This window comes from Lissotriton vulgaris, chromosome 9 (genome assembly GCF_964263255.1).
Source record: "Lissotriton vulgaris chromosome 9, aLisVul1.2, whole genome shotgun sequence".
NCBI classification, from domain to species: domain Eukaryota; kingdom Metazoa; phylum Chordata; class Amphibia; order Caudata; family Salamandridae; genus Lissotriton; species Lissotriton vulgaris.
In genome coordinates, this window is record NC_141697.1 from 1,114,341,728 (window position 1) to 1,114,364,581 (window position 22,854).

At 42.4% G+C, this 22,854-nt stretch overlaps 1 protein-coding gene across 2 annotated transcripts in view; it reads right to left on the reverse strand.

Moving 5' to 3' along the window:
* Positions 1-22,854, reverse strand: part of APPL1 (adaptor protein, phosphotyrosine interacting with PH domain and leucine zipper 1) — a 249,693-nt gene that overhangs the window by 92,131 nt on the left and 134,708 nt on the right. For both annotated transcript variants that reach the window (XM_086939118.1, XM_086939119.1), the window contains exons 13-16: positions 15,547-15,603; positions 15,185-15,276; positions 13,880-14,062; positions 11,414-11,463 (exon numbers count right to left, since the gene is read on the reverse strand). In XM_086939118.1, coding sequence (XP_086795244.1) covers positions 11,414-11,463; positions 13,880-14,062; positions 15,185-15,276; positions 15,547-15,603 — 382 coding nt within the window. The remainder of the gene's footprint in view (positions 1-11,413; positions 11,464-13,879; positions 14,063-15,184; positions 15,277-15,546; positions 15,604-22,854) is intronic.

Genomic DNA, 22,854 nt, shown 5'->3' on the forward strand with positions numbered 1-22,854 from the left:
AAAAAAGACCATTTCAATATTGTGTTCGAGTGGTGGATCTGGCTAGTAATTTCCTCCCAGGATTTCCATCTATTCCCTAAAAGGAAGTCCTCGATCTTCTCAAAGCCATTCTCCTTCCATAATCTTGCTATATTTTTATCCAGGCAACCCCCCTCTCCAAAACTAAAATTGATTGAATCAGTTGAACTGCTTATTCTAAAAATACCATAGTATTTCAGGAGCTGGGTTTTCTGCTTGGATAGCCACTGTAGGGACTTATAGCGGACCTTATTTGGATATTTCGTAATTCTTATGGGATCTGTAATTTTAGATTCCAACAACATCTTCCTCATAAAGAAATTGTCTGTCTCATGATCATCTAAAAAAAGGAACCTAAAACTGGGATGTGCAAAAGTAGCAAAATAATATTCTCTAATGTTTGGGAGGGACAACCCTCCTTGTGCGGCTGGGGGATACAAAGTGCTAAGTGCAAGTCTCGGAATTTTTTTTCCCATAGAAAGGAGGAAATCATGGCATCCACTTTTAAAAAAAATGAGACCTGGATTGCGCAAGGGGCTGCACTAAAAAGGAAATTAAAAAGAGGTAAAATAGACATACGAATTCAGGCAGCCCGTCCCATTATAGATAACAACAGTAGATTACAGTGATCTAATTGAGAGCCAACTTTTTTTAACAGAGGTATATAATTTAACGAATACAGATCTTCTAAATTTTCCGAGATAAATATTCCCAGATATCTCTTTGGGCACGTGTTGTAAATCTGCCTAAATTCCGGCAGTAAATTGTCTACAGTGCAGTTAGCTAAGATTATTTCCGTTTTATTAACATTTATCTTATAGCCCCCTAAGTTTTGAAAGTCCGAGAAGATTTTTAAAATTTTGACTTGACTTGTGGGCTTGGAATTTAAAAATAGAGCAATGTCATCGGCATACAATTTTATATTTGTCATTCCGGCTACGGGTACTGTGTCGGTCATTATACCCCTGATTGCAATCGCCAAAGGTTCAATAAATAGGGCGAATAAAATTGGCGATAGAGGGCAGCCTTGACGCGTGCCTCTATTAACCTGACATGTCCCAATATTAATATTATTGATAATAACTGAGTTCCTTAGAAGGAAGGATTAGATTTTTTTTCACAAAGCTGGTGAGAAAGTTTGTGGAGTGTTGAGTGAGTGTAGCATGGTCACTGTGCACATTGTGCAGTGTCAAGGTAACAAAAGAAGAAATCATCCCAATCTTATGGAGAAGAGAATTGGCACATGTGAATCTACAACACGCTATGAACAGATGGTAACACTGGAAGTAAAATGTTAATTTTTTAGCAGAACATCTGTAAAGCGGGGCAGGCATGTGGCTGATACAGATGCCTGGAACAAATTCTTCAATACTATCTGGCCAACCATAGCCTATTGGAGGCCTAGGACGTCCAGAGTGCCTTGCTTTGTAAATGTATGCGTGGTTTACCAGGTGGATGCTTTGCAAATGTCTGTGGGATGTTCCAAAGAAAGTCATGAAAAAATCCGTTATATGGGTGGAGTGGGCTTGAGGTGCCATAGGACTCTTCGCTTTATGGTAGCATGTCGGAAAGCACTTGACTATCCTATACCTGAATTAGAAACAGGAAGGACCATGTTAGGCTTTGCAAAGGCTAAAAAGAGCTGGCCAGACTTTCATGAGGGTTTGGTTTTATTGATGCAATACATAAGAACTCTTTTGACATCTATTACATTTCCACTGCAGAAAAAACTTGAGCTCTATGGTCTGATTACGGTAAAGGTAAAAGAGTGATGTTAACCTTCAGGAGGAATTTAGGGTTGAAGATGAGACAACCCTTTAGTTGAGAACCTGATGAAAGGTTCTTGTAAGGCAAGTGCCTAAAGTTCACTAATACGCCTGAGGGAAGGAATGCCACCTTCCAAGAAAGGAAATGAAGCATGAATATAAAGGTTCCAAGGGTGGCCCCACAAGCCTAGTGGACCATGTTAAGCTTCCACACAAGGGCTGGAGGTACTCTTGTGTTTAATTTATACATCTACTCCCTCATTTTTATGTTGCAGCAGCTTGAGGTCACGGTGTTTAATTACGCCGATGACCTCCAGCTAATTTTCAACCTTTCTCACTCACCCTCATCCTTCCAGAACGTTCAATCTGTTATGTCGTTCATCCAGGATTGGATGAACTGCAACCACCTCAAACTCAATCCGGACAAGACAGAGCTAGTCTTGACCGGAGGTGGTTGCAGTCCTTGGTCCCCGTCTCACTGGCCTCTCTCACTTGGTGTCCCCCCGCTCCCTGCTCCCAAAGTCAAAACTCTCGGTATCTTTCTTAATCCCTCACTCTCTGTCCACTCACAGGTTGATTCTGTTGTTTCCTCTTGTTTTTTCTCCCTCAGAACCATTAGGAAGGTCTCTCGTTTCTTTTCCCTTCCTGCCCTAAAGATTATAGTGATGGCAATGGTGCTCTCGCGCCTTGATTACGGCAACATTATCTATAACGGCGCACCGGCCTATGCCATTCACCGTTTGCAGCTAGTGCAGAACCAGGCTGCCCGCCTGATCCATGGCCTGCCTAAATTCCATCGTGCCACTCCTCTACTACAGGCACTGCACTGGCTGCCGGTGAAAGAGCGAGCCTTGTTCAAGCTTGGCTGCCTCACTTTCCAGGCCAAAATGGGCACCGCTCCGGAGTTCATTTGCTCCGCCATTAAGCCTTACACACCGGGCAGAGAGCTTCGCTCCACCCATCTGGCACTCCTAATCACCCCCCCGATTCAGAAAGAAAAAGGCTGGCGGAACAAAATGTGCGGTTCTCGCTCCTGTGTTTTGGAACTCCCTCCCTGTGGAACTCCGCATGACACCTTCTTACACAGAGTTCCGGAAAGGTCTTAAAACCCTGCTCTTCTCCCGAGCTCTCGCTGTCTAACTCCCTCTGCTCCCGCTGTCTCCTCGCAATCTAAAAAGCGCCAAGAAACCGTGTGGTATAAGCGCGCTATACAAATGTTTTTAAATTCAAATTCAAGTATAAATCTACTGAGACCCTCATTGAAAGCCTTTATATTGGAATCGTAAGGAGGAATGCTCTCTGTTTTGCATATAGGCTGCAACAGCAGATGGGTGTAGGTGAGGCCTGATCGCTGCAGATGTAACAGATAGCCTAGTTTTAACTTTTAAACACCTGTCTTGTGAATTACCGTTTCTCTTTAAAGTTCTACACTAATTCCTAAATACCTTTAAATACAGAATTCCTTTGCACAACTGCATTTCTGTACCATTTAGATGGAAGGAAAGGGATATTATAATGAAATAAAGTAGACACACGTAATGGGGCAACAAATGCCAAGCTAAAGATTGTGGAAGGAAAAGGTTACTTACCCAGTAACCATTGGATTGTAGCGTCTAGTGCTGTAGATTCGTATGATCTGCATACTCATGCCATCTAGTGTTGAGCTTGGATGTTTGCGAGTTAGGTTGTGCAAATTTTGCAGTTAGGTGTAAACATACTGAGGAGTAGGTGACGCCTGATTCTGCAGAAGTATAGCAGATAATGTCCTGGACATTAGGCTTTGAGGGGTCCAAGTTTTTGGAAATGCTGTAGTGACCAAACATGTTTTACCTTGCAGTGTAGCAAGCCCATGTAGTGGGCCTGTGTCCTTCTGACAGAATGGTGATGTATTCCAGGGGGAGGTTGAAATGGACAAACTCTAAGACCAGGCACAGCACAGATGCTTCCATGCAGAGCAGATAATTTCTATCAGTTGTCCTCTATACAGTGGTGACTCAGCATCTGATCTCATGTTGAGGATGCCTGCGACGAGTGCCTCTACTGGGAAAATGAAGAAAAATCTTCAAAGTAATATATACCACTCGCAACTCCAACTGTGTGGCCGTGAAAACAGCGTGGACAGTTTCAAATTGGGGAAAGCTGAACATCACACCTGGAGCCTGGAGGGCTGGAAAATTAAAATGACGACAAAAGAAACTGTGTTTGGCAAATGTACACGGACCCCAATGGTGGGGAAGAATTGGCTTACAACTACCAGCATGCATCACTGAATCGCATGCACATTGGGAATAAACAGTTGTGGCAGTACCATGTTTTGCTATTTGCAGCTCCATGACGAAGAGGCTTTTAGCTTTGAAACGCGCCGGGGACTGGTAAAACAGCTGTGATTTGCAGCTTTTCAAAAGTAAAGGTTTTGAGTGTACTCACTGCCTACGGAGTAGCGTCCTTGTCTGAAGAGGCACCTTTTGGAAATGTAATGCTTGGCGGTCAAAGGCGCGGAGGAGTCACCGCCTGCCTGGAATGTGGTGGCAGGACTGCACGGTTACAACTGTGTGGCAGTGAAAACAGCGTGGACAGTTTCAAATTGGGGAAAGCTGCACATCAGGCCTGAAGCCCACTGGAGGGCTGGAAAAGGAAAAAAATGACAAAAAACCTGTGTTTTGGAGCACACTGCTGACCTCCCAGCACAGTTCGCCCTAGTGGAGATGCGCCTGTGAGAGGTACTGAGACCTGCAAGAATTGTGGCAGCCTGCTCCGCAACCCCAGAAGAAAATGTTTTTTTGATCTCTACTGATGACGGATAAAATCCAGAAACACATGTGTCTAGAGATGATAACACTAATCTGCACCAACTTTGGTGGAACACTCCTGCAAAATACCAAGTAAGCATGCACTAGAAACTGCATTTACCATAATGCTAATGGGGTGAACTGTGCTGGGAGGTCAGCAGTGTGCTCCCACCCCTTTCTGTACAGTAAAGGTATGATTTCACCGAAAATAAAAAAAGAAAATGTCAAAGATTACCAGATGGTAGACAAAACACATTTCCAAAGAAGGATGGCCACTTAGTTTTATTCTATCTTCAGAGTCAGTGGATTCACAGAACACTTGAAGTGAACATAAAAATATGCGAAGTAGCATCGTAACCCTGCTGTTGATGATATAAAGGAAGAGGGACGGGCTCATATTCGGCTGAGTATCACACTGCTTTTACAAGATATATTTCTGAGGGGGAGGGCGGTGGGTTGGAGAGGCTGGGGGGTTGGGAGTTGTAAATTAGAGATCCCATATTTGTCCAGATCATGAGCAAATGAGACAGTTAGTCCCTCTTCTGTGTTTATGACCGAGTTTCACTCAGGTGAGTATAATCCCAGCTCAGACTGTTTTCTACTTTCAGCTTGCAACCTAGGGCACCATTTTAAGATATGGGATCCATCTATTTAGAGGGAACAAAATGGTGGACAGGTAGGTAAGATATTGGTGCCAAAAAACCTGGCTGTTGAGTTTACCGCCTGGAGAGGAAACTACCTTGAGCAAACCTTTACGACGGAGAAGGAAAAAAGACAACTGGGAAGGGTGGAGAGAGTTCAAGTCCAAACCACAACCCTTCACATGACCTTTGCTGATTGTACCACATGATGCCGCTGCAATGGTTACACTATCCTGGAAGTGCAAGCTTGCTTAGTGAGGTATATGAAGCATATAAGCACAGATCAAAACTCAAGCATAAGTCTACAAGACCCAAGTCTTTAATAATCTTGCAGAGATGGTCTATGAAAGGATGCACAATTTCTGCCTCTTGTGCTCATTAATGTACGCCTTCTTTGAAGTCAAAATGGCTTTGTTTCAGATCGTATTCTGTGGTCTTGGAAAGGTAGTAATAGTTGACATTTATGGGCTAATTGAAGACCCTTTTATGGTGAGCTTTTTTGTCTACATAATTATTGCTGAATGTACTACTACAGGGCCAACACCCAAATAACATTTGTTTGTTGAATCATTGGTCAAGCTTGTAATTCTGAGAAAGGTAAGCCCTATGGTAAATTTCAAGCTAGAATGTAATTGGGGTGAAGAAAAGGTTGTGTAGTTACTGTGTAGCACAATTGCAAAAACAACAGGTGATGGACCGAATGAGGATCAATGTCACACATTCAACCCAGTCAAAAGATCTGGGTCCTAATCCATCGTTTTTTTGCACTCCACACCACCCTGGGTTAGACAATGGCGATATGCAAATCAGCTCTGACCCTGTGCCCCATGGGAACAGTCCAGTCCGAACTACAAAAGCCATGTCCTTCCCAGAACGGAATCAAGCATCCGAGGACCGGACCGGTTTCGAGGTAACACCTCTCATCAGCCCGGCTAGCTTGACTCCAGTGGTGTGGAGTGCCTGGGACCCACGTCTGGGCATCCCCAGTACACTTATAGCGGAATTGCAAAAACAACAGGTGATGGACCGAATGAGGATCAATGTCACACATTCACCCCAGTCAAAAGATCTGGGTCCTAATCCATCGTTTTTTTGCACTCCACACCACCCTGGGTTAGACAATGGCGATATGCAAATCAGCTCTGACCCTGTGCCCCATGGGAACAGTCCAGTCCGAACTACAAAAGCCATGTCCTTCCCAGAACGGAATCAAGCATCCGAGGACCGGACCGGTTTCGAGGTAACACCTCTCATCAGCCCGGCTAGCTTGACTCCAGTGGTTTGGAGTGCCTGGGACCCACGTCTGGGCATCCCCAGTACACTTATAGCGGAATTGCAAAAACAACAGGTGATGGACCGAATGAGGATCAATGTCACACATTCAACCCAGTCAAAAGATCTGAGTCCTAATCCATCGTTTTTTTGCACTCCACACCACCCTGGGTTAGACAATGGCGATATGCAAATCAGCTCTGACCCTGTGCCCCATGGGAACAGTCCAGTCCGAACTACAAAAGCCATGTCCTTCCCAGAACGGAATCAAGCATCCGAGGACCGGACCGGTTTCGAGGTAACACCTCTCATCAGCCCGGCTAGCTTGACTCCAGTGGTGTGGAGTGCCTGGGACCCACGTCTGGGCATCCCCAGTACACTTATAGCGGAATTGCAAAAACAACAGGTGATGGACCGAATGAGGATCAATGTCACACATTCAACCCAGTCAAAAGATCTGGGTCCTAATCCATCGTTTTTTTGCACTCCACACCACCCTGGGTTAGACAATGGCGATATGCAAATCAGCTCTGACCCTGTGCCCCATGGGAACAGTCCAGTCCGAACTACAAAAGCCATGTCCTTCCCAGAACGGAATCAAGCATCCGAGGACCGGACCGGTTTTGAGGTAACACCTCTCATCAGCCCGGCTAGCTTGACTCCAGTGGTGTGGAGTGCCTGGGACCCACGTCTGGGCATCCCCAGTACACTTATAGCGGAATTGCAAAAACAACAGGTGATGGACCGAATGAGGATCATTGTCACACATTTAACCCAGTCAAAAGATCTGGGTCCTAATCCATCGTTTTTTTGCACTCCACACCACCCTGGGTTAGACAATGGCGATATGCAAATCAGCTCTGACCCTGTGCCCCATGGGAACAGTCCAGTCCGAACTACAAAAGCCATGTCCTTCCCAGAACGGAATGTGTGACATTGATCCACATTCGGTCCATCACTTGTTGTTTTTACAGTTACAGTGTAGCACAGCACAAATCCACCTGGACGACCAATCGTGTCTGGATGCGGGTCTATACTGGAACCATTGGGAAAATATATTGACTCTGTCATCAAACAATTCGTCCCTCAGACAGAGACATATATCAGAGACAGCATGGACCTCATCGAAAATATCGAGGACCGACCTTTCAACCCTGAGACCGAACTTATGGTGGGTCTAGACATCGAGTCCCTTTATACCAATATCCCCCACCATGAGGGATTCCAAGTCATTGAAAACCTGCTTGAAGCAAGACCACAACCTACTGCCATCCCCACACCATTTGTCTTGAGCCTCCTACGCATAGCCTTGGAGAATAATTATTTCCTCCATCAAGAAAACTACTACCTTCAAATCAAGGGTGTCTCTATGGGTGCTTGTTTAGCCCCAAATTTCGCTATCCTCTTTGTTTACCACTTGGAGGTGACACATATCCTCACTCCCACCAACCCTTTCCGCACCCAGATTAAATTTTGGCGACGATACATAGATGACATTTTGCTCCTAGGGTTTGGAGACTAACCTACCCTGAATTTCTTTGTCAACTGGCTCAACAATTCCCAACCACACCTCCAATTCACCATGGAATGCAAAATCAATGACCTCTCATTCCTTGACATTACCATCCACAAAGAGGAGGGCCTGATTGAACCTCCCTGTATCGAAAGCCTACTGATAGGAACACATTGCTCCATTACTCCAGCTCCATCCACGTGGAGGTAAGGATGGTTTGCCCTTTGGTCAATTTTTACGCATTAGGCGCAATTGCAAAGGGCCCAAAGATTACTTCAGGGAATCTGAAATTTTACAAGACAAACTCATTGCCAGGGGCTACCCAACACGACTCATCAAACGGGCTCGCAAAAGGGCTTGGTACTGCCACCGCGATCTTCTGCTGACTCCACAACCCAAGAGAACCAACAGCCGCATCCCATTTGTCACTAAATTCAACCCTAGCAGAAACAAGGTCAAGAAAATCATTACCCCCAACTGGCCCATCCTGCGTTCACAAGGTATCTTTCATCAACCTCCTCTATTCTCATGCCAACGCGGACAAAACCTTGCTAACCAACTGGTACATGCCATCACATGGCCCACTAGACCTAAGGGCTCAGACTCTTTAACCAGCGCCTGGGGTCTCCCAACAGTAACTGGACACTACCGCTGCCAATCCTGCATCGTGTGTAACCTGACCCAGAACACGAAAGAATTCCGACATGGGACAAAGACTTACCCTTTGAAATCCTTTACCAATTGCAGGTCACAAAATGTTATATACTCCATCCGTTGCCCATGTGACCTGGTTTACATTGGGCAAATGACCCAAATGATCAAACAAAGGATTATACAGCATGAAAGTCGCATCCACTGCAAAATCCTGACAGCACCACTTGTCACACACTTTGTTGAAAAAAACCACACGGAACTGCATATGACCTGGCAAGTGATTGAACAACCCACCCTACCACTAAGAGGCGGGAACCTCCAAAGCCTCCTGAATTGTAGAGAGTGCAAGTGGAGAACTATATGTAACTCTGTAAATCAGGGCTTGAATACACTCGACGAGTGGAACAGTACCATATAATTCTGATACCCCTGGACTCAATTGCTTCCTTACCATGCTCAGATTACCGTACTACACCTGTACACCTAGAATTCCTTATTTTCCTCTTCCTTGAAATTTTTATGCCCAATACAATGTTCTCTGCCTGATCCTACCTCCCACACAATGTGACACACTGTACTGGGACTCTGCCTCAGAGCCTTGGTGTAATTTCTTGCATGTTGTTATGTTGGTCTTTTAATTTATCTGTAGGTTTCCATTCATCTAGATGCCTGATATTGAAAACATGTGTGTCTATCTCTTTTACCGTTGATTGGGTTCTATATACATATGTCAATCTACCACTCACTGTTGCACCAGGGTCATAAGCTATTTTTGTCTGAATTACTGGTTTGTCTACCCTTCTTGCTGCACTGCAAACGAAGCTGCTCTGTCCTGTGTGCACAGAGCACACCCGTTGTTTAGGAGGCATCCACGTTCTGTATAATTATATTCATACAGTAATAAAATCCTTGCCACACATGCACAGTTTGCCAAACGAAATCCCAGGTTCTCCACCACAGGTTCCGTATCCTCTACAAACTGGTTGTGTTAGCCACTCCAGCGTTAAGTCTCTCCTCCCGTTCGGATTCCTTTCCGTGATTCCCAACGAGCCACATTCACTTTATGCGAGCCGGATAGGGCGGGGCCCTGACGCCAGATTCCTTTTAGGAACTGCAACTGCCATAGTCCTTTCCCTCCTCCTTTCAGTTTTCACTACCCCTGGATCACTGTAACCTCCATATGATCCTCTCTCTTCCGCCTCCCACCAGAACGGGGCTCCGTTTCTGGACTTGAATGCACACTGTAAGTACCGCACTCGCACCTTTTCTACCCACCCTTCCTTCCCAGCCACCTCTCTTCCCACCTCCCTTATCCTCTGTTATCCTTTCCAACCCCGGCCCCCATATTTTTCTTCACGACCCACCCTTCTCCCCCCTTTTTTTTCCACCCCCTTTTCTGCCCTTTCGCACTTACCAGCACACCAACTCTACTCTACACCCCCCCGCTACCACCGTTGCTCCGCCCACGCGTACCCGGTTCCCCTCCAGACCCCTTACCTACTGCTTCCTTTCCCCACAGCCCTTCCTTCATTCGGCAACGCCGTGGACCCGCACTGCAGCGCAACTCATGGCGCATTACCGACTTTGGTTCCAAAACTAACTACCATAATCCATTCACCAAGGAGGAACCTATAATCTGAATATATTGGTTCTAATTTTCTTGTCTGCTCAGATTCGCTGTTTTTCACCCTCATGTCACTTGCGCCGCCACTGTTTGTCTCACTATCACGTAGTGCACAAAGCCCCCTTGGGTTGCCACCGCATTACTTGCCATAAGTGCTGTTTACTACTTTACTTTATTTTCCCTGATTGTTTTGCCTATATTTCATTCCAAATATATGATGCTATATGCACTTTTGAAAATCGAAATTTGCGAGTCTCTCTTTCCTTGTCCAGATCTTTTGTAATGTACTGTACATGCAAATATATCTGCTGCCCAATTGAATCCGATTGAGATATTGTTGCCTCATACTTATGTACACCCAGATCTCAGTCTGGTCTACGGGGTTACTCCAGTTGTTTTTCCCGCTATGCTACAACAGGCACACTGCAACCCCAACAGGAAATCTGACTACAATAAATCAATGCTAAAACTAACACTTACATGTTAAACAATTAAATGTTTACTAAGTACATCGCTAATTACAAGTTCAATACAGAATCTTGCAAACATACCATAGCTCCATCAGGCATTGCTGATTAATGATTATTAATTCAAAAACTAATAAAGAACAATCCGAAGTCAACTCCTCCAATGAGCAACAGTTTGTCTGCATGTGCTTCCTAATTGTAGACAAATGCAAAAGTATGTGATTCCAAAACTTTGAATGTACATACGTCTGGAGAACACAAGTTATCAAGATTGTAGCTACCAGTTCATGGACTTAGTATACAGATTTTCTGAGAACATCAACTGACACCACTTTCTAAAATCCATTGGCTTTGCCATCACCTGCTTTGTGAAATGATAACCTACATCAATAAAAATGGGGCACAAAATAAAGAGACTAGAAAAAACAAGTACTTAAATTTTCCTCTGCCGTATCCAGGCAAAAAACATCATGTTTCCGTTTCACTCATTTCCACATACATGGGTGATCTGAGCATGTTTTAACGACAAAATAAACACAAAGGTATCTTTTTAAAGAAATACGTAGCTTGCTGGAATTATTACATTTAATTAATTTAATTAAATGCAGATGAGACAACATTTATTTATAGGTACATGTTTATATCTTACAGTCAATCCTCAGACCTTACCCTCAGATTCAGGCTTTGTCTCTCCTGATTCACCAAAGGGGTTCGTTCTTCTGATAAAAAATGTACAGTTTTTAAAAGAAAATTAATGCCAATATTGGAATATTTGCTAGAAAGCATCTACAACAAAAGGACATCGCTGTTTTTTGCTTATGTTTTGAAACAATTACATTGCATTTAAGGAATTGGCAGAAAGGTAAAATACGAAACTGATTGTTCACCATTAATACAAAACCATCCCCACACACTAAACCTCCCACATCACACAAATACTTCAAATACTTAAGTTTAAGTTATCTTTTGATGTTGCACAAACAGAAAGCAGGCCTTGGCTGTCCAAATGTTTTTTAAGTACTACCATGTGATTCAACTCAGGTTTCTCTATGACTGGATGATACTAAAATAAAGGAAAGGTATTGGCCCACATGCACCACGTATGAACAAGCTTAAGTTACAAACTATCCATCACAAGAATGATGCAGAAGGTATGGTATAACAACTTGCTAAATGCTGGTTTGGCCTCTTTTCCTTCCCCTTTTACTGGTGCTGGATGAGAAGTCCTATAAAAACTGGAGACTTGATGGTTGCAGAATGGGGAGGAAGGACAAACAAAAGCCCTCTCATAAATGTAATGACAGGTTACTTACCTTCAGTAATGTTCTTTCTAATGGGTACAACAGATTAGAAAATCTTTATTTTAAGGCTCCGGGCTAACACTAAAATGTTTTCAGCAACATTAGCTGCCACTAGACAATGTTAATAAATAAGACTAAGTGATGTCAAAGTCCCATATGTGGTGTCACTGAAGCCAGTGTGGTCAGTTTTTCAGCAAGCCCTCAAAGAGGTTATGGTGAGTGGAACAAGAGAGACAAAAAAACGAAACCATTATTATGCTCAAGAGAGGAGGACAGCGAGTGATGAGGAATCTGTGGGAGTTGCCATATCCATCAGAAAGAAACTTCCCATAGGTATGCAACCTGTGCCGAGAATGACTGGATGGCAGCTCAGGCTTGAAGTAGTGGATATTTTGCTAGGGCTATGCTGCATGATTTCTTTGATTAATAAGCACTTCTCAGTCCTGCGCTGCATTGGGAACTCCTTTGGGAATCATCTACAAGGCACATTCCCCCCTCTTTCCTTCTGAAATACGGCTTTCCCGCTAAGATTCCAACATACTCAATTTGATACTGATGTTGTATTAATGTCTGGTGTCATTAAGCTGTTTGGTTCCTTCATGTATGTCTCGGTTAGGTGTGGGAAAAAGTAAGGACATGACACAGGGTCCCTGCTGTATAGAGACCAGCTTTGTAAATTCATGGGTGTGAAGAGCCATGAGTGAAGTTGTGTGTCACCACCTGGCTGAACTGGAGAGATATTTCTAGAGAGGAAAAGTTTCCAGATCCAGTCTTGAACTAGAAAAAGTTTTTAACACAAGGAATTTGCAAGAAGATGTATATGTTGTGTTCCAATCGGAATTCAGCAAATCTGACAATTCAGTGAATAATTGTCCTGTCTATGCATTCTTTCTTCTTCTTTTGAAGGATAAGGTTTCACAAAAAAACCATAAGAGGTAGAAATCAGGTATACATTTGGGGGGAAGAGTTTCACCCACTAGGACACATTATAATTTCAAAACACTGTGAAGAGAGGACAAGCTAAGAGGGTCTGCAGTTAATTTACCCTGTTGCTGAAGCCACACCCACCAAAAAGACGGTCTTCCAGATCAAAACGTTTGGGTGACATGCATTCATTGGTTTGCACAGTGATCCAATAAGGAATGTGAGTATCAGTTCAGTTCCCTTTAAGGCACTGTCATTTACTCACAGCGAAGCTAATTCCTAAGCATAATGCCCAAGTAAGGGAAACTGGTTTATGACCCTTGTAAAAACGTACCAAAACAATGATGATTCATTGGTTACACTCAGCCCTAGACACAAACACTAAAAGCAGGATCTAAAAGGACTACATTGTATCAGAGTATGTGAGCACTATTACCTTAAGTGATCAACTCTGGTTTCTAAAGCCTTGTTAAGGAAAAGTCAGGTTACAAGGTGTAGAGACTTATAATAAGAGATCAATCAACTTAAAGACCATATTAAGCCCAATAAATCCTAATTTGTATTTAACATTATTACAGAATCTGCACTCAAGATATTGAGCTTAATGTTATAGCACACGCACTCTTAACAACTGATGCATCTAAAGAACTAAATCCTTTAATAACAAGTTCCTTTTAGTGCCTTATTCAGGAGAATTTTTAGGTCTACTGACACCTATGACTAAGGTAAAATGTAATCTTACAAGATTTCAAAATCTAAATAAATTAAAATTAGATCTTAAAGTAATTCCACTTTACTTATAAGTTGGGAACGTGAAAGAGCCATCGAAAACTACTACAAAGATCTATTGTCCCAACATTTCCCTGAGCAGCTTTTATATCAATCATAAGTATTTCAATACTTCACTTACCTGCCAGACTGTCCTGGGGTTCTGGCCTGACCAGAAATGTCTTCACTGACTGGAGAAATTATATCAAATTGTATAGGTGTATCAGGAGCAACAATGGAATCCAAGGAAAGAGTTGTTAGAGCTGAAGAATCTGATCCTATTGAGCCAGTACTGTTAGTGCGCGTTGTATGCGGCCGAACTTGGCTAAAGAGTAAACAGGAAAAAATAATCAATGCTAAAGTGAAATACATACTTCATAGATATTTTGACTTCCTAATTCCAGTCTCAAATTAGCCATTCTTATACTTTCCACAATACAAGTACACAGAAATTGTTTACTACTATATTCTGATCACACACTAATATATTCCAGTAACCCGCAATAGTTACAAAAGTTTGTATTGGTGCGGAGACAGGAACAATAATACACTAGCAATGATTCATATTTATTTCAGATCATGCAATACTTTCTACTCAAACATGTTCAAAAAGAGTAATGCTTGAAAAGTGAAACAGATTTGTATCTACCAATTTAAAAACGTTATCTCAATATTAAGTTATTTATTAAAATCCGAAGTCAAAAAGTCAAAATTCTGAGTAAAGGATGGCAGGCAGGCAACAACAACATGCATTGGGTTTGCCTTAACATACACAATTACTGAATACTTAGAAAGGCCTTATTTCTATAGCCTTAGTTTTAGACTGCAAAAATTACTTCAAAACACTTAAGCACATAGAGTCTATTTTATGCAACCTTTTCCAGGTGCAAGTCTGACTTGCACCTCGGAAAATCATAACATGTCTCGTACACACAATATATGAAGTGTACTATATATATTAATGTATTCAACATTTGACAGTACAGGCTCACTCATGCATACACTCCTCACACAGAGTTATCAAATTAGTTTACATCAACGAGCATTGTCAAGAGCTTGTCAGCAGAATGGACCCGGAAATCCAATGCAAATGTGGCAAAGACCCACCCAGTTTTAACTTTGAGGTGATTCACAAATGTTTATCCTACACTTATTAGTTCTAATGGTCCAGGTGCAAATGGTGGGGATGGGTGGCAACAAAGCGCATCTGAGTCTTCAGTTCACATCAGATGTCAGTAAATGTTTTCATTTGGAAAAAAACTGGTTCAGCACAATTCCCCCATTCCTATTATTTTTTTAACCCTAACACTGTATACAATGTGCAACTCATTGTGGATACGCAAGAAGGGCTAGCAAACTGAGCATAACTACCAATATTTAAGGACGACTTCTGAATAAGCAGTAGTGTACTAATGCCTAGCATAACATAACATACTACACCACTTACACTGCTGGTCGCATGCTCTCATGTCTCTGCTGGAATGATGGAGATGGAGTAACTGCCTCCAGGGCTGATTGGTTCACTCTGGCAGCAATTTCCTGTTTGAAAATGTTTTAAAAAGCAGGTTTTTTAATATGCTGCTTGTATGTACTTTCAAGACAACAAAGCACAAGAACACAATAGAGTACCTAGGTCAGAAACTCTGGTTTTTATTTGCATACAAGACATTTTATATTCACAGACGGTAAAATGACACCTTTCTGTAAGGCATTACTACATTGTGTTATAAGGTAATATTTTTTCGGTTGATCACCAGAATTTCAAATTGTTTTTTATTTCACTTGCTCTAAAAAACTCTAAAACATTACCTCAGGATTTTCACTTAGATATATCCGTTTTGAGATGTTATTTATCGTACAAATCCACTAAAAGAGAAATAGGAAAAAGTTAATGATCATTACTTGAAAATTCAATCAGACTTTACATTGTGTTCTGTTTTCTTGCACCCATAGATATGTATATGTGCTTTGTAATGTATTACACAGTTTTATTGTTACTTTACAAATATATAGGTTTATATGTAACACGCTTCATAAACTGGCTTAAAAAGTACACTTTTTAGTGATTACATTGGTGAGCTGAAACTTTAAAAAGCATTCTGCTCATTGTGCCAGGATCTGGTATAACGAGCTGGTAAATAGCTGCAGAGAAGTTCTCATCACTGCCCCCTGCATCTCATTTCAAATAGGAATGAGATCTGTATGCCAAGGCCTTTGTGAACACATTTCTATTTAAGCATGTAATTGCCACATATGCAGCAAGGATTATTCCACAGTTCCTATGTCTTTTACCTTCGAATCAAGGATTGAACATTTTGTTAAATCTATTGTAAGTACCCAAACTTACCGAATGGAATCAGACTGTGACAGTTAAGAGTAAGAACCAGTTAGTTACTGGTGGGACTAAAAGCCTCTGCAAGGTTTGTGAAGCTGTGTCAACCTGACCTTGTATGTTTCTGGACTGCCCTGCATGTTTGTCTTCTAACCAGATCGACAATGGTAAGAGTTCTCTTTGGGTCCGCCAGTTGGCTCGATGCTGAGATATCCCAACTGGGCTCTGATTTCAGGGAGATACCCAATGTAACCCACTGTTCTGAAGATTAACTACAGTGTAAGACTGACATTGTTGACAACGTAATTTGTAGTCAGGGGTGAAGATTTTTTTTACCTTTATGCATGTGCAGGGACTGTCTCCTGGCTGCTCTATGTTAAGCTATGCTTGGTCTCTGAAAACTGGGGTCCCTTGTGAGTATAATGATTGGAAAATGCTAGAAGGAAACATGTGCTGAATCCTGAGTGTGTGTGGGCTTACTGTGGGCGAATGGCCTGGGGAGTGCTGAAGTGCTGCATTGGATGGTAGCTAGTGATTTTCAGGGATGGTGTGCTCTCGGACATGCCAGCCTGAATGTATAAATCTTCCCGATAGTAGGTGTGCCTGAGGTGTGGACGAGATAACAAGACATCCAGCCAATTTCACTTTGCGGTAGGCAGGTTTTCCCATTCCAGAAGGCACACCAACCCTTTCCTACCTGTGACCAAAGCTTCCCCTTGTAATTGCGCTCTCTCTCTTCCTCTCTCACTTGGGTCTAAGCCTCTCTCTCATGAGTCTGAGCCAGCCTAAACCAGTCTCATGAGGAACAACAGAGCAGAGTGCGAACAAACCTCGGCTCCAGGACTAGAAGAAACGCTCCAGAGGCTTGGAGGAGTACCACTGCTTTCTGAAGATGTTGCCTTTCCTGATTGGCCAAGCCTTGCCACCAGAAAGAAGTAGATGCTGAGGTATCTAACCTAGTACCTGGTTTAAAGTACATCTCAATTATTTAGGTTCGGAGCACCTAAATAATGCCACTCTACCCCCACAGTGGAAAGCCTGCAGAACCACCTTGCTGCGGGCCCTGCACAGTAAGAAAGCCTGCCTGTGAGAAAGAACTTGCCTATGCCTGGAGGAGTGAGCCAATGCAAAGAAAAGAGCCATGGGCCAGCAAAGGGAAGCAACTGTGCGGAAGCTGTCTCGACAGACCAAGACTACCTACGAATCCCAAGGTCACCCCAGATAGCTGCCCATGTCCATCATTTTCATAACTGAGAAGGGTCAGTCTGCATCACCCACTGTGTTCCTCGAAGCCGCATAGTGGGATTACCTGCCTCCTTTGAGGTATTTATAATCTGGGCTTCGAGCCCTGGCCAGTGTCATTGCATAGAGGAGATCCTCCTGATTCTGGGATCATTGGAATCTGCTTTGTAGTTTCCAGTTCAGTAGATATCCCTATGGTCAAGATTCCTGTTGTTCTCTGACTAGTAGCCAGTGGGCCACAGGGGTCTATGGTGGGTACCACTGTGGCAGCCCCTGGGCCATGTATGCACTTGCTACCAGGAATTCTCAACAGTGATCGGTAGTTCGCAAGATACAGGTAAACATTACCTTTCTATGTACTGGTGTACACGCCAGCATTGTCCTCAACTTAAAGAGTCCAGTGGGCACTGGTCTCCAATAAACTGGAACCAAGCCTCACCATGAGATGTTGGGGACCTGAGGCGCAACTCTCCTTGCCTCAAGGATCTACTCAAAGCATATTATGAACCCTTCCTACAATAGTGGCATCCTGTTTGTTTGGGTGGTCGTGTTTTCATTCTGAAAGATGATTGCATTCCTAAGAAGGACCATTATCAACAATCTAAGCTACAGACTCACAAAATCCACAGGTATCAGTTACAAATAGATATATATTGTGTCTTTCTGTCTGCCATCACTGGTACACTGACAAATATTGCAGCTCAGATGCTTTTAAAGTTACCATAGCCCTTGCAAATGTTTCACAAGTGGTGACCATCACCTGTAGGGCTCAAAGTTAACTAAATGAATATCGCTTAGCTTGCTGGTGGTACAAATACTGGTGGACTTAGTTCTCATCTCTGATGGTGCTACCCAGTTCTGGTTTCACCTGCATACCATATTGCTTAATATAGAACAAGTTGACCTATAGTCTTGAATTACTCAGAGGCCCCCAAGAAAAGGCTTTGCATCTGTAGGTCAAATATAGTTCAGATACATTAAAAAGTTCTGTTACCTACAAACAGACATAATGGTTAATTTCTGTTAAATTGACAGAGTTTACAGATATGCATGATAAATAGGTGCCTAGGAACTAGGACCGTGTGAAGAGGGGACGTAAGAAAAATACTCAGGGGCCACTGGACTGACAGTCCATTCTGTAGGGTAGTACATCTCTACACATAATCAGCAAACTAACACTGTAATAATGCTGAGTATTCTCAAGCCATTAAAGGAAAGAATCAAAGTTAAGGCTGTTTTGCTTTGAACAAAGAAGCACAGTGAGATCAGAGAAGGTGCAACATAAGCCATCTAATGTATGTGAGCCAAGACTTCGAAGTCCATGAAAAATGATCAAGCCACTGATCCAAATCAAACTAATTCTGGATGGGGTTTGAGTGGTTACTGTACCTCATTGGTAATTATGCCTATTCACTCCATTCATGAGTTACAATGGGAAGAGTAGTTTTCTGATTAGACGCAACGCGTTTCATCCCAGAACCCTTCGCAGTCTGTAATAGTCAGCAATGCTCAAATGAAAAATCACACTCCAAAAAGAGGACTAGGAAATGACGACTAAGTAAGACAGTGGATGAAACACTTTCAAGATACATGTTCTTACTGAACAGATCCAATGATATAAAGGGATTGATGAATGCAGACATCCCAAAATGGGATCTCAACCCCAACAGAGAGAATAATTATAGGTCTGTAGTCTGAATGTGGAAGATTTCTTGGGAGACAATAGGGTTCTATAAAGGAGAAAGTAGCTTTGTCTGGGTCACTAAAACTGGAGAATAGGTTATATTTATGGTCCATATTTAAGTTCAGTTGTGTTCCTGGGTGATTGAGGATAGGCAAGAGGCCAAATTCTGATTGGGATAAGAATGAAGTCTGGCAATATGCAACCCCTTTGGAACTTGCAGATCTGGAAAAGCAGGTGATCTCCCTTGAGCACAATAGGTCAACTATGATAAATGCTGGGATCTGGGGAGTGGCAACCGAGAGACAGGAAAGAGCAGCTGGAAGAGGTGAACTAGTCTCCCAGAGTGGAAGAGGGGGGTTTGGAGCTATGGTGACTTTTGGTGCTTAATAATACAATACCTCCTTGTACAAAAATGCCTCTGATGGGCACATAACGACTGTGGATATAGTAGCATAACATTTTAAACAGCAATTATCATAAGATAGTCAGTTTCACCAATGTATCATACACATGCAACATCAATACAAATGGAAAATTCTGTTCCACAGCTGGATAGGTTCAGAGCCAAGGTACCACTGTGAACCTTGTCTAGCCAGTTATATGCAGTGAAATGTCCATTTGAGGAAAGATGATAACTAGCTAAAAACTGAGCTCCAAGGTTTTTTTTGAACAGTCAGTTTTTCTCTCATTTTCTCAGTATTCCCTTTTTTGACAGAAGCCATCATAGGTGCTGTTATCGGCTCATTGGGTAGGCATCAGTTTTTCTCTTACTGGTATTTGAATACTCGGTCACTAAACTGATAGCAAGAGTTGCTGGTCGGGCCTTTTTCCCCAGTGAGGTGGAGGCTGCCAGAGAGAGTGAGCTCTCTGTTGCACAGGTACTGATTATTTTTTTACTGGCTGTGGCTGGCAGCACCAGCATCAGACAGAATTTTGGAACTTATGAATACGGAAAATGTATCTCTGCTGGTGAAGTCACCGGCACCATATTTGTCAACAGGCGCAACTTGGCTGTGTGATGCTGACAGCTGGAAATGTGGACATAGCTACTAGAATTGAGTTGTGGAAGCTTTTATACTTGGTCATTAAGGTGGTCATAGTTAAAAAAAACAGTATCTAAGGGCCAAAATGGTGGAGTTTTACTTACTTCTATCAAGTCAAGACATTAAACCACGACCATGAAGAAAATAACTCTGCATAAGCCTTTTAGAGTGTTCCAGTTGTGGGATGCCAGTGCAAGCAAACTACAGCAAGCAAAGAACCTATTACTTGATTCCAGTATTTGGCTTGCAACAAAGGAATATGTTCAGAGGGCACCACTTTGGGAAAAATAGTTCTATGAAAAGCAAAAGGAGACCATCTCTCCAACCTATCTACCAAACTATAATTGACCTGAATTAGCAGGCACAAGGAGACCTACAGAGCCAAGATGGAAGATGGCGATGTAACCTAAGTGTTACCTAAGGTAAAATTACACCCTAAACTGTTGATCAAATTAGAGATTTATTTTTTAACTATAGAGATACCTCAAGTGAGCATTTGCATAATGATAACACTTTGGATGTTTTGGGAGAAAAATGTCATAGTGGCCACTGCAGAACAATGCAAATGGGCAGACACAGTTATCAAGCTGAACTTCACAAATCAAGGCAGAAACATCCTAATGTAATTGGCATAACAGAGGCACTTTCAGTCTGGTTGTCTGAACCATGTGCAAAAATCCATCCTCCTATTTAACGGTTAAGGTTATTTCTCTGAGCTCACACTCACAATTGATTCTTTCTTTAAGATGAACCGAAGAGACTGCTGCAGTGGAGTGCAGGGTGGACCGATTGGCTATCTGTGGGGACAAAGGCTCAATTACATACTGACAACCTTTCCCCTGGTGCGGACAGCAAATAAGCTTTCCACCCTAAAACTGCCTCATTTTAGATGAGGGACATTCAGGGTCAAAGTTCAGCCACAACTAATTCTGACACAAGCCCTAACATTCCACTGGCTACCATTTTCGCTCAGTTAACTGAAGTAGTAGTTTGGAGAAAATCTAATGAAAAATCGAAAACAAATTAAGAAGTAATTAAGACAAAGAAGTGGTGTAAAGGCAAAGTTTTGAGAAATAGCTCTAAAGATCACACCAACTCACAGTACACGCACGAATAGAAATGAATTCTTACACACGTGGTTAATTAGCTTTAGCTACTAATATGAAATCAACAAAAAGTGGCAATTTAATTTTAAAGCATTGAAAACATCTAAGGTTTAAAAGAGAGAATCCCTGTAAAACTTCACAGAACTTGCAAGTGGTTACCTCATGATTAAATCTTTCTGATTTGATACTTAGCAAAAGATGTAACTAAATTACACAGATTAAGTCTTCGCTGTACAGAGATGTTCCTGCTCTTTCGTTCTCTTCTGGAATGACATCTGTTTGCCAAAAGGCCTGATGAGACTTCTCTTCGTAGAAGGAAAGAGGCATTGCAGATCCGGGAAAGCCTTTCTTGCCACATGGGGAAAGCAGAAGTACTTAGGAGGGGTGGTATTTTTCTTTTTTTCCTGTTGGTACATGGCTAGGTTGGCTCTTGGACAGAGGGGGGTTGAAGGGAGACCGTGAGCAAGAGAAAAAGAGGAATTCTAAATCAGGCTCAGTACTGCTAATTTTTGCAGTACTGGACAAATCATTGTGGGCTTGACTTAGCAACAAATAAGCTTTGGAAAAGAACTGGGTCAGAGTCCCGCAAAGACAGAAGAAAAGCATGCAAGGACTTTGGCTGGGTTCATGTAGGAAGTTTTGCCAAATACAGCCGAGGAAATTCTACAACAAATGATATAACCACTCTCAAGGCAAAGAGTTTGAGTCAGAGGAGCGAAAGAGTAAGGAGTCGAATCTCATGATTTACATTAAATCTCTGAACCTGGAAAGCTGCTCTAGGGTCAAAGAAGCTGGCCTTTGCTTACCCAAGCCACATGTCCAACAAACCTTCTTGAAAGGTTTGCTAGAAGTTGAGACACAAGTATTTTACACCTCAGAAGAACAAGAACAATAAGGCAAGCCTACCTGATCAAAATGTACCATTTGCAGCTATAGTTTGCAGGGTTGTCCCACTCAGCATATTTGAGCACATAGCTTGAGGCTACCTTGGTACTGTTAAATATGTATCTGACCTAATTGAGCCAGCTTGGCAACAGTCTCCAAGCTTGCAATGCTAGAGTTCAGAGCAACCAAAAACTTTCTAAGCATGAAGGTTAGATTTAAAAACACCAGCCCTACCAAATCTGCTTCACTGCCGATTGTCTATGAAGAATGCCCATGTCCCGACACTTCAGAAAACTTGAACAATGCAAACCTGTACCTGACCTCTCTCTATTACTGATCAGGCTCATGCAGTGGCTAGGTCTGGGTAAAGAGCACACCACTGACTTTAATTGCATTTGTAGAGCATTGTTTTCTATGCAACATTTTTTAAATCATTTTAGAACTCTTGAGCCTTACTTATTATGTTATTATTTGCTTTGATATAATTATTACCCTTTATTCTTTTCAACTAAGTTGGCTTTTGAATTTTTATTTCTTAACTGAAATGTTTGGTGTTGCTGTTCGAGATTCAAAAGCAGTTTCTCAAGGATGCCTTGCTGCTTGTATCAAGCTATTAAGGGTAAGCTGGGGATTACTCACAGAACTGGTTTACTTCATTTCCTGTAGTGCCTTTCCAATGCTTGTACAAGCTGTATGTGTACACTGGGGGAAATATCGGGCACAGGAGAATTCAGACATCTTGGCAGTCAAGGGGTAAGAAAGAAATATTTAGTTTTCACTTGTTGGGAACTCTAGAACAGGGAGAAGAGCGAGAGGTGAAAGTGG